Source organism: Vipera ursinii (assembly GCF_947247035.1).
Source record: "Vipera ursinii genome assembly, chromosome: 2".
Classification (NCBI taxonomy): domain Eukaryota; kingdom Metazoa; phylum Chordata; class Lepidosauria; order Squamata; family Viperidae; genus Vipera; species Vipera ursinii.
The window spans coordinates 268133700-268146599 of NC_139513.1; the positions used below are offsets into that span (position 1 = coordinate 268133700).

Sequence of the window (12900 nt, forward strand, 5' to 3'; positions counted from 1 at the left end):
GTTCTAGGAAGTCTACTCACTTTTCCCAGAGCTAAGCTACTAGACAACATGGAACAGATGGCTCTTTTGCCAATACTAATGGCAGCCTGTAAATACAGATCTTGAGTGAGATGACAGAGAAAGAGGAAACTGACTCTTTTCTCTCTGGTCATCCACTTGACAACTGCTGTTAATGGAAGCAGAGAAGTAGCAATCTGTAGGAATTGGCCTGGACAAGAGATAATTTCTTCTTCTGATGATAATTCTTTTCATGATTGTTGCTTTTTTACTATAAGTAATGGAGAACCACCATTTTAGAGAAGGATATGGATCTTGTGTTTGAAATAGAAAGAAAAAGGTACGGATGCCTGGATTTACATTTCATACCAAATTAAAATTCTGTTTGTGGATTTGATATGGGCATACAATATGAATATATTGTATCTTATTCAAGAGTAACTTATTCAGTGCAACTGGTGTGGAATCCCAGCCCCTTGGGACTCTAGGGATTGCACAGCACACTAAACTGGAACTAACCATACCAGTAGTTCACAAAATATACTGACTAAAATGTAATTGAATAGTTTGTGCCTTTGTTTTATGTAAACACAGAATGCTCTCAATTGATTCATTTATTTGTTAAACATATTTCTATTCCACTGTGTTGAAAGAAAAATCTTCATCAGAGTCCAGTCCGAGCTGGGAATAATCAAAATGGAGATTGCTTTAGAAAGAAGGTTGTAGAGGAGGGCCAGACAAAAAAGATAGCTCTGGGAAATTTGACCACATGTAAAGGGACACGGTGGTTCAGTGGGTTAGGACACTGAGCTTGTAGATCAGAAGGTTGGCAGTTTGGCGGGTCGAATCCCGAGTGCCGTGTAACAGAGTGAGCGCCTGTTACTCGTCCCAGCTTCTGCCAACCTAGCAGTTCGAAAGCACATATAAATGCAAGTAGAAAAATAGGGACCACTATGGTGGGAAGGTAAAAGCGTTCCGTGTGCCTTTGGTGTCTAGTCCTGCCAGCCACATGACCATGGAGATGTCCTCGGAGAAATGCTGGCTCTTCGGCTTTGAAATGGAGATGAGCACCGGCCCCTAGAGTTGGAAACGACTAGCACACATTGCGGGGAAACCTTTACCTTTACCTTTGGTAGGGAATGGTGGGTTTTTATACCTTCTTGAACTTTTGTTTGGAGTTGTTCCTGTGGCATGAACTTTGACCTGAGTCTGAGTGTGCCTTTCTGGTATTCTGTTGGTGTGGGTTAATCCTATTATGTCCCAGGAAGTATCCTGCTTCCCTGGGGCTGTGGCTGATGACTATGTCCTGTGTTGGGTTTTTTGGTGTGAGGGATTGATGATTCTAGGGATTTTGTCTTTCTAATCCCAGCTTCCTGGCTTAAATCTTTCTGACAAGATAATCACATCTGCATTTCTGCAGACCTGGTTTCTGTTTGGGCAGAGAGATTTTGGGAGCGGGGTTGGTTTCAGCCTTGAAGATCCTTTCGGGAAGTATAATATTCTGCCTTTTTAATATTCCCAAAAATATTTCTTTCTTGGGGCTGACTTCCTACAACTGCAAACAAAAAGACTTGTTGACTTAACCAAGGTTTGCTATGTTTAGACTGGATAAATTCTCACATTTTAAGCTGAGTTGTTTTAGTCATGATTTTCTGAACAGACCAAACAATCCGGTTTACATGTCCTAGTAAGCCAAAATCAAACATGATGAACTAACATAAATCCAGGTTTATATTCTCCGTGCAACTTAGCCTCACTCCAACTCACCTCACAGGGTTGTTGTTGTGTGGAAAATAGAAGGAGTATTAGGAGTGTTTGCCATTTTGAGTAACTCATAAAGCAATAGACGCAGAATAAATATCTAATAAATAAAATAACATTTTTGAATATAAGTCTTTTCGCTATGAGAAAAAAAGGTCACCATTGACTTGTATAGAAGATGTACCTCCAGAGACAACTTTCAGGGAAGCAAATCTGCAATATTATAATGTTTTGAATGGGGAAAAATAATAAACTTCATTTAAATAGTCCCCTGCTTTGGATCTAAGCAGGCTGAAGCTGGATCAAGATGACTGAACAGGAAAAGAATGTTTTCCATGGGGAACCAAGAGACAAAGTCCCACGGATGTAGTCTATGTTGCCTAGAAGAGGTTTGGTGGCCTCCTGGGTTATGATTGGCATGTTCCAGGACTGCCCACTCCTCTTCAGCCATTGGCCTTTTTGTTTCTAGTTGCCAGAGAGACCAGAACCGTCTGTGGTGCAGGTTTTTTCCCCCCCTTTTGTGGGAATGGTAATATTGTGGAAGACCAAATATATGGATCTTCTGTGAGATGGGTATTCTGATACCACACTTTGCTTCCATTAAGATTTAGCCTGCATGGCTTTGGGCTAAGGAAGAAAGGCTTCCTTGGCCAGGATCAGGGTGAAAGAAGAACTAGGTTCCGTCTAGCCTCCTGGAGAGGCTGATGCTATGGCCAGATGTTTTCTCAGATGTTGCCAGGCTAGCCACTTCAGAGTGATGTGCAGTGATGATGCAGATTGCTGGAAAGGACCTATAGCCAGAAAAGCTGGGTGGGGTGGGGAGAACAGGCATGGCTCCCTCTGAATTAGTGATCACAGCATAGGGAGGAGCCATTAGACAGCTCCTTTTCCAGTTGCAGCCAAGAAAGTAACCCATTGCCAGCTCATTGCAAGGATGGAAAAGGATGAAAGCTTTTCAAAGTGCTTTTTCTTCTACATCTAAGAATTTAGGTTAAACCAGAGCAAGTTAAAAGCAGAATGTTGTTTTTAAGAAATAAAATGTGACACCTGCTTTAAAAAGTTATGTAATGCTGTACAAAATGGGTTTTCTTCTCAATTTTCTGTGACTTTGTATCCTAAGATTTTTCTATCCCTTACCTCAATATTTTTCTTTACTTCCAAAGGAAGATTTTAAGGATACCTGCTAAGCTAATATTATGTTCAACAGTCTTTTGAATCCTAGCGTAGTTTGTGTTTTAGCTGTAAATTACAACATTGTTTGGGGAAGCTGTGAATGTTTTAAAAAATTATACACTGTACTGGAGGAAGCTCAATTATTCCACCTTCTGAAAAACTGTACAGTTGTTAAGGTAATCCATATAATATACTCTTGCAGGAGTTTTTACTCTCTATGTTGGGTTAAAACTGTGGTAAGCAAACTTGATTTTCAAGGACAAAATCTGAATATTCTGTTTTGCATTGCACAAGCAGTAAACGGATATTTGCCTTAGGCGGAGATCAAGGGCCAGTCCTACTGTTAGGCAGAGAAAGTACAGTTCTGTCTAATATGCATAAATTTCTTAGGTATTGTATGCTAAAATCAATGTTATTCATTTTCATTGTTTTTCTTTTTGTTCCTTTTAATAGCTAAATTATTTAAGGGAAGTATGTGCTGTTAAGTTGTTACATAAAATACACACCAGTATTCCATTAAAATAACTTTCAAGGGAAGCTTTAAAAGTGGGTTTTGGGAACCTAGCTATTGGCATTTTTAAATTGTGGCTTGTAGTTTAGTGTATATAAGCTCAACCTATTATTGTTCATTAAATTAACTGTGATGAAGCAAATCAGGATCAGTGCTATGTGCAGATGCATCAAAATGGTCGAACATTTAAATATACTGTAACAGAGTGCAACTTGTAAGTAGGAAGTGGTCTAGTAATTGGGAGTTCAGAAAGATTGTTTATGGGTGAGGTAGAAAAGGTATAATGGTGCTTCCTTCTGGCTTTTTTAAAGCCATAGTTACAATCCAATGGGAATATTTTCTACCATACATGTCAAACTCGCGACATCACATGACATCACACAACGTATTGGGACAGTTTTGCCATTGCCGGCAATGGGGTGGGCACGGCTTCTGGATGATGCGTCCGGCCTGCAGGCCAGCAGTTTGACACCCCTGCTCTAGACTTTTCTATGGAAGCTGGTTTGCATAGGGGACCAAGAGGAAGGGACCAAGAGGAAGATATTCCAACAGATCTGAACAATCAATATCAATTGTCATTCTCTATTTTTTAAAAAGATATTAGGAATCCATTTTCTGAAGAGATTGGAGAACCATTTGTCTGAAATGGTATAAGGTTTTCTGCTTGAGCAGGAGGTTGGACTAGAAGACCTTCAAGGTCCCTTCCAACTCTGTTATGTTCCTATTCTGCCAAAAAGGCTTCCTCTCCCTACCTGATGCAGCACTCACATTCCTGTGATTATTTTGTATGCTGTAACTGCACAAGCAATTCAGAATGTGAGAAGATAAGCCACTGTGAGCCACAAACTATTAAAGGAGCATCACATGAAGCTTCAATAACTCGATATGGTGTTTTCTGCTAGGTATCCTAATTATAAAATTGTTTCTTCTGATCCACGCCTGGTCATGAAGTGTGAGCTTCATATTTTTATTCACAGGAAGGAAAAATATCAACTGAAAACAGATCACCCATACTTATCTATTGATAAGCAGGCCAACAAATAATCTCTCTTTCTCTCTCTCCCTCTCCCTCTCTCTCTGCCTCCTTTCCTTTCCTTTCCTTTCCTTTCCTTTCCTTTCCTTTCCTTTCCTTTCCTTTCCTTTCCTTTCCTTTCCTTTCCTTTCCTTTCCTTTCCTTTCCTTTCCTTTCCTTTCCCTTCCCTTCCCTTCCCTTCCCTTCCCTTCCCTTCCCTTCCTTTCCTTTCCTTTCCTTTCCTTTCCTTTCCTTTCCTTTCCTTTCCTTTCCTTTCCTTTCCTTTCCTTTCCTTTCCTTTCCTTTCCTTTCCTTTCCTTTCCTTTCCTTTCCTTTCCTTTCCTTTCCTTTCCTTTCCTTCCCTTCCCTTCCCTTCCCTTCCCTTCCCTTCCCTTCCCTTCCCTTCCCTTCCCTTCCCTTCCCTTCCCTTCCCTTCCCTTCCCTTCCCTTCCCTTCCCCTTTCCTCTCTCACCTCTCTGTACACATTTCAGACAAATGGCTTTCCAATCTCTTTTTAAAACCTCCCGGGATGAAGCACCCAAAACTACTGCGTCAAGCCATCCCACTGGTTTATTCTTCTCACCATCAGGAAATTTCTCCTTCGCTCTAGATTGTTTTTTTCCAATCACTGCTTTTTTTAAAAAAATATTTATTTAATATATGAAATGCAAAGAAAAATAGAAATAAGGAATTAGGTGAAGGAAAAAGAGAGGGGAAAAAGAAAATGTGAGGTACAAAGGAAAAAAGAAAGAAAAGGCATTAACTTCTGAGTCTTTTTAGCACAGTACAAGATAAAAACACTTCAGCCTCAACTATTTGTTTTTACAGATTAGTATACAATTAGCCATTTCTAAAATGACAAATCTATCTACTCAACAAAACCCAAGTCAAAATTTCAATTTTTTTTATCACAACCACAAAATCCAGATATGAAATCCAAGTGAAAAATGTACTTAAATATATTCTCTTTGAATAAAATGAGCATTCCTGTTTTATCTTCCTTGCTATGGAAATAGTGTGTATTTCTATTTGCACCTAATAATCTTTGTGAACTATCACCATTTTTATTAACAAGGTTCACTCTGTTCTTTCAGATTCCTCCCTCCAAATGACCCTTATAGAATATTTTTTATAAACATCCTTTTTAAAACTCAAAAAAAATAATCTTTAAACTATTGCAACATTTTCTTTAACTTTCTCTTAACACAGATAATCTCAAATACATTTTCAATAGCATTTTGCATACTTTAAGAGTTACTTAAGAATTATACATTTTCAATTTTTGGATTGAGACTTTCAATTACAGTACAAATATCAGTCAATGGCTTCAAAAGGAGGGACAGAATTTAGTCACTTTGTCAAAGAAGATTTGTTTGGCACGATCTGTTTTTGACAAACCCATGTTGGCTTCTGGTTATAGCTTTGCTTGCTTCTAGGTCAGGGGTGTCAAACTGCCAGTCCATGGGCCAGTTTCATCATAACAAAGCTGCACCCACCCCATTGCCAGCAATGCAAAAAGAGTCGCAGTACGTTGTGACACATCACGTGACTTGGCAAGTTTGACACCCTTGGTCTAGATTTTCACAGATCTGCTGCCTTGATTATCTTTTCTAGGATTTTCTCAGGTATTGATGTTAGGCTGATTGGTCTGTAGTTTCCTGGATCTGTTCCCCCCTCACCCCCCTTTTTTTGAAGATGGGAACCATACCAGCTCTTTTCCAGTCCTGTGGTACTTCCCTGAAAGCGCTTCGAAAGATATGGTCCAGTGGTTCTGAAATGACATCTGCCAGCTCCTTCAGAACTCAAGAATATAATCTGTCAAGTCCTGGTGATTTGAACTCATATAGAATGGACAGGTGTTCTCTTACCATTTTCTTGCCTATTTTAATTTTAATTCTTAGTCTGTCTTTTGTAGTTCGGGTTTTGGTCCTTTCCCCTTTCCTTTTCTTTATAAAATAATTTCCTTAATGCAATACATTGGATTTTTCCTTTCCTTTCTGCCCCCCTTTTAAATTAAGGTTATATAAATTATAATAATTAACATTTTATATGTGACAATTTCCTTGATTTTCCCTGTGGTGAAAAAAAAAGCTGCTCAGAGATTGTAAACACATACTAACATGAAGCACATATCATGTACAATAAAAAATCACCAGTAAGATAATGAGATGTTACCTTTTGCCTGTAGAAGCCATAAGCAGCTCTTGTACTAAGAGTGGAGATCTATTTTTTTATTATTCACTTGTCAAATAAACTTTGCCCTAAAGGAAGTTGATAAAAGCATCCTTAAACTGCTTTCAGTCTGACCTCTGTTCATAATAGATGAACAATTTCATGCTTAGTTTCTGAAGCATATAAGCTTCATGACCATTTTCAATTGTTCTGGTTATTTAAAAAAAGCAATACCATGGCTCTATTTGAGACATAATTTAAATGCATAACATACCTATTTATTTCATAGAACATCAAATAAAACACTCTGCATCTTTGGCATAAAGATGTTGCCTTGATAATCCCTGTGCCTGGCTTGACAATTTGACCTTGACTATCAACAGAATGTGACAAGAATATAAAGTAGATTTCTCTAGAGCAAACACTTTTAAGAGCCTGCCTAGAATACCATATTTTTAGCTATCATCTTTATAATAAATGGGCCAGGTGGGAATCTTCTGGCAAATAAAATTGGGATCTATTTCTTTTTATTCATTGATTTGAAGTGACAAAAGCGTACTCACAGAAGTCATCAGAATCCCAAGCCAGAAATTGAGAAATAATTCTTGAGTCATTAAATATCATTTCACTAAATAAAAGTTAAGACTACTGTTGATGCTATTGTTACTGCTGCTATACTGCTGCTATACTTATTTGTATAGCAAGGTCTTTTACTCCCAATGTACAGATACCTTGTAAGTTATGAGACAGATCAAATTATATGGCTACTGTCAATGTAGATTTGTTTACTATAGAGATAGAACTCAAACTCTATCTACAACCAAAAGTGTTGGGATTAAGTTTAATAAACTTAGCTACATGTTCTGTCCCATATCTACTAAGGTAACACTGTTATAAGTAACATCACCCACTCTGTGGCCTCATTCATACATTCACCTTCCATTACTGTTCTCCTTGGCCAACAGTATTCTTCCGTTGTTTAGTTAAGAAAATTGTGAGCAATTTATTCTTAGATTTTTTTTTGTGCTTCCATATCAGGCCTCAGAAATCACAGTGTTGAGTGGCACCAGGAAACTGTCAAGAAACAGAAGTGTAATTTCCTGCTATTTTTCAGATGAAAAAAATAATAAGGGTTTATAAGTTGTGCCAAAAGAAAATTTGCAAACATTTAAGTATGACAATCAATGTAGTAAGTGATTAAAAAGTTGAAGAAATCTACGTATAGTCCCTTCTTAGTTGTGAATGTCAAGGCTGAAGATGCTTGCTAACCTCTGTTGGTACTCAACTTCCCATAGCAAAAGGGGGAGGGAGAGCCTGGGAAAGAAATGAGAGTTTCAAGAAGCCATCCATGCACCATGAGACCCAAAGTGACAAAAGCAGGTGTCTGATGGAGGAGTGGATTGTTCCCATAACAAACTGAAGAAATTGGGCAACGTGAACATTTGGTGGGTGGGGGTTATGAAAAGCTATTGTTAACAAACCAGATTTTCATGTGGGAAAATTAGAGTTGATTTTGCTTCTTCAGTGTCGGATGTGTATTCAATAAATTGTATTTCTTATGGCACCTCAAGATTGTAAAGTTTCTTCAGTATTGAAGTCACTAGCCAGACGGTTGACAGTGGGATTCACTCAATGACTTGACCGATCATCAACCTATCTCATAGAGTTCCTCCTCCTGGAATAACTTTAAAGGAGACCCTCTTTGAAAGTGCAGACAAAAAGTAGGATATACATACAATCCGTAACAAACAAAAATCCAGTAGGCAGAATGAAACCCACAGTTTTCCTCAAATTTGACCCAACCATTTTCAGAAATATCTCATCACTACCTCACAAAATGAACCCAAAATATCTTTCTTAAAAAGTTTAGTTTTCCCTCAGATAGACCAGAATGTGCCAACTAAGCAACTGGCTGAAACCCTAGTATTAAAATTATAATTAATGTAATGATATGTCTATCCTTTATTGTTTGGATCATATTTATTGTCTTCACATTACATTTCAGGAGAAAATCCAATATACAGGTTGAGTTTTTCCTTAAAACAATTAAGTCCTGATTCTGATGCTAGTCTTTACTACCTGCTGCTAATAGGCTGTGATTTCCATATTCCTTTAGCTATTATTGCTAGCTCATAACATTATCAGAATCACATAGGTTCATATATTTCCTAAATTGCTTTGTAGCCATATATTGCACATGAATATGATTTTCTCAGTGGTAGTTTTTATCAGCAGGAATGCTGTGATCTTTTCTATCACCTTTTAAGCTTGCTTCTGATATGTTTGAAAAATCAAACATCTGTAAACAACATTTCCAGCTGTGTTTTTTAAAAAGCAAATATTACATCTTGCCAACCCAGTGCTGATCAATGGATGATTCAGACCGAACACATCGAGCTATTTGAATCATTTTTTTTCCTTCTTGCTGCAGAAAGATTATACTTTAAGATTTACATTTGAAAACAGCATCCTTTCTGTAATCTTAAATATTGGATTTAATGTACGGATGAATTATTTACTGACATACAAATAATTAGCCAATCTTGCTTGCTCTTCATCTTTTACAATAACTGAGATAATTGTTTTAGATGGGCCTTTGGGTCTGGGTCACACAATTCTTGATGTAAAAATTAGCCAAACAATAGAATGGATTTGCCCTGCTATTTGAAATGAAAAGAGATGCTTGTCTGAGTTTGTTGCACAGCCTCTTTCAGACTGAAAATTGCATTTGGTCTTTGAATAATATGCTGAAAATCACACTCCAAAAATGGGGCCAAATTAATTATCTTCATTAATGTCTATGGAGATTCTCAGTCATCCAGGTCATGGTTGTCCCATGTTTTGAAAAAGCACCTTTGAGATATCCTTACTAATCTCTTTCAGAATGATAACAAGAGGGGACAATTGAAACTGTTCAGTGCATCACTGTTGAATGAATATATTGCATCAGACTTCATTCAAAGGAATGCAAATGTCTCTCTCTCTCTCTCTCTCTCTCTCTCTGTGTGTGTGTGTGTGTGTGTGTGTGTGTGTGTGTGTGTGTCTGCTTGTGTGTGTTTATCAGAAAAAGAGTCAGTACACAATATGAATACTAACCATGTATAAACCATATGGTTTATAAACAATGCTTAAGTCTTTCTGTTTATCAGTTGAAAAAGAATGTCCTCAGCTTTAAGGCTGAGTGTTTATCCAAATGTCAAAAAAATGTTTAAAGAACACCAGAATCCCATATCTATTTATTTGGAACCAAAACCCATTTACATTTGCAGTTCTAACTTGTTTAAATTCTTTATTTTAAAATGTATGTTTCATCTTCAGACATAAGTCTTGTATTACAGATTTACATCCTGCTTGCATTGTCTTTTACCAAATAGATTTATCCTGGGAAGGTGTTTTACATATGTTTTACAAGTACAAATTACTAATACTGATTCAGGGAATTGGAACGTACTTCTAAGAAATGCATGGCATGTAGCTTTGTGCTAAAGTTCATATATAGGCACCCTCTCAAACTGAAAACACTCATCTAATTTGTTTGGAGGGTGTTGGTATGCTATCTCAGAAAGCACTTGATGCAAGTTAATACAGTAGCCTTGTTTCATTTGACTCATCCATTAGAAATTCATGTTGCTCAGGATGATGGGAACGGTAGTTTATCACCTACCTTTAAAAAGCAGTTTGTTAGAAGAACACAGGAGTTCAACAACACAGTATCTTGAAAGGTTGTGTGAAACTATAACAATATATTTTCTTTGCATTAGGTGACATTTGCTCTTGTTGGAACTGCTGCTAAAATCTCAGCCAGATCAGCAACTGCAGCATCATGAGCAGGGATACAAACTCTTTATCTGTCAGAAGTAAAAGTGTAAGTAAGTGGTTGTGTAAACCTCCCTTTGTCTTTATAGATACAATCACTGTATTTCTTCTTAGCTAGGCTTGTGTGCTTGCATTAATAACATTGTTTAGGCAGTTTTGATGAATTCAAGCTATGTCTTTTTATCAACAAGATATCCACAAGAATGTTTTTTTTCTCTTTCTCTTTCCCATTTAGCTTTCTGAATCTGTACAATTGCCTCCTTGTAGCTACATACAGTACGATTCAGGATCGCCAGCAATAATTAAAATGAATAGAGTATTGCAGCAATTAAAAGCAAAGGAAGCAGAGCTAGTTACAGCAGTTTTTGAGCCTAGAAGACATCTGAACATTTCTATAATATATTTTTTTCTTTATTAATTTATCCTATCTGATTATTAAAATGTGCCTTTGAAAAAACAAAACTAAAGCAAGGTACTGTATCAGAAAATCCCAATCACAGAATTACTTTGCACTAGTTTCTATTCAGTTTCAAGTGTCACTCTAATAATTATATTTGTTGTGGGAGCATGACCTGTCTATGTAGTGTTAATTAATAGTAACATAAATGAATTATTAATGAGAATTATTTTGACAAATGGTGATGTGATCCATCCATCCTTCCTTCCTTCCTTCCTTCCTTCCTTCCTTCCTTCCTTCCTTCCTTCCTTCCTTCCTTCCTTCCTTCCTTCCTTCCTCCCTCCCTCCCTCCCTCCCTCCCTCCCTCCCTCCCTCCCTCCCTCCCTCCCTCCCTTCCTTCCATCTTTCTGGCCTTTTTTCCATTGCAAAAATATTTACTGGCTTAGAAGTGGTGTTGCAATTCTAGGATTTTATTCTCATGTCCCTTTTCTGATTTCATAGGATGTCACAGTCTATGCATTATCCATAAGGAAGAAATGTGTGTTCTGACTGACAAGTAGCCAGGAAGTTTATATATATAAAAACTACACCAAGTCTATTGGTTCTGCTTTAATGTTCTTTTGTTTGCTAATGTTATATGAAGACACCCATGAAAAACACTTTACAGTTTAGCTGTTTCTCTCCTGCCCTTTAGAAACGACACCACACAGCTCAGAAGAGGCAAGTGCTTGAAAGTGTGTGCCTAGCTAATATGGCTTTGAGCCCAGAGTGCCACAGTGGTTAGTGTTGATGGGTTGAAAAGTGCTGGTTTTGCACAATATGCTGATGCTTATATATAAATGAAGTGTGTGTGGTAATATTTGACAGTGAAATATTTGGCTGCTTAAATTATGTTACAAAGCTATAGGAAGTGAGTATTTGTGTTAAAGAGAGGGGAGGGGCTGTATTTATGTTTCAGCCCAGTTTCTTGGGAAACTGTAGGACAGTTTTGCATTTCCATCATGTGCCACTCATCCAAGAAGGAGACACATCTTCATTTCACCCATTCTTGACACAAACGAAGTCTCTGACCTCTGTTTTCTGTCTTTTTCTTCTTCAAAAGCAGAGTTTTCCATTTTATGCCAGCTCAAGTCACACTGTCCCATGTGTGTGATGCATTTCAGTTCCTTCCATTCCACATGGCTACTGCATCTGTAGTAGGATCACCCCTTCTCCTCTGGTCACTAATTGCTACTTTCTGTTGCCATTTATGGAGAGAGAAAATGTTGGGCTTTTCCTCCTCCAGGTTTGTTGATAGAACAGGACAAAGAAGGACACTGATTTTTTTTTCTTTTTCTTTCAAAATGAGGCAAAATCATTTATTTATTTATTCAATTTATATTCCCCGTCCCCCCCATTTCTCCAGTAAGGTGACTCTGGGCAGCTTACAAATCATAAAAAAGATAAATAGAAAAACAATAAAAAAATTAAAACTCTGCAAATTTAAATTTTAAAACTCTGCAAAACAAAAACAAAAACAGAAACCAGACCTGGAACTTTTTCTTTCTGTTCTAAGAGCCTGGGAAAATATTGAAGTTTAGTGTTTTCTTTTTCTTTCTTTTTAATTGATCCAAGAGGGATAAAGAATCAGGGGAATCTATTGGAAGTTATGGTAAATTTAGGTTGGGCAAAACCTAGCCATGATTGCAGCCAAAGCAAAGAAAGTGGTTGAAATCCAGAAGATTTCTTAATCCGACTTCATCTTTAACTGAGGAAATGGAAAATGAATGTTTAAAAGTGTAGGAAATCTCTTGTAGAAGACTGCCATAATTATTCAAAGATCACATTGATTTAATAACAGTTTGAATTGGAAAGTTGCTGTCCAACAGATGAGAACTGCAAGCTACAAGGGTGCTTATTTTCTTTCAATTAAATATTTCACTCTCCAATTAAGCTGGGTTAATACCAAAGGATGTGAAGTTCATCTCAGCTTTCCATGCAATAATAATTTGTCATTCAGATTTAAATATTTGAAATGCCTTAGAAGAGGTTTGGGCTTTGTGAAACCTCCAAAAGGAGGGG

General features: G+C 37.3%; 1 protein-coding gene across 5 annotated transcripts in view; it reads left to right on the forward strand.

Annotated features, from left to right (window-relative positions):
- PDE4D (phosphodiesterase 4D) overlaps positions 1-12900 on the forward strand; it is a gene marked incomplete at its 5' end in the record, with an annotated part of 752990 nt that overhangs the window by 113136 nt on the left and 626954 nt on the right. For 3 of the 5 annotated variants that reach the window (XM_083356283.1, XM_083356282.1, XM_083356281.1), the window contains one exon: positions 10388-10491. In XM_083356283.1, the coding sequence (XP_083212409.1) occupies positions 10450-10491 (42 nt within the window). Of the gene's footprint in view, positions 1-10387; positions 10496-12900 lie in introns of all 5 variants that reach the window. The other 2 variants (XM_083356285.1, XM_083356286.1) reach the window with 1 other exon arrangement.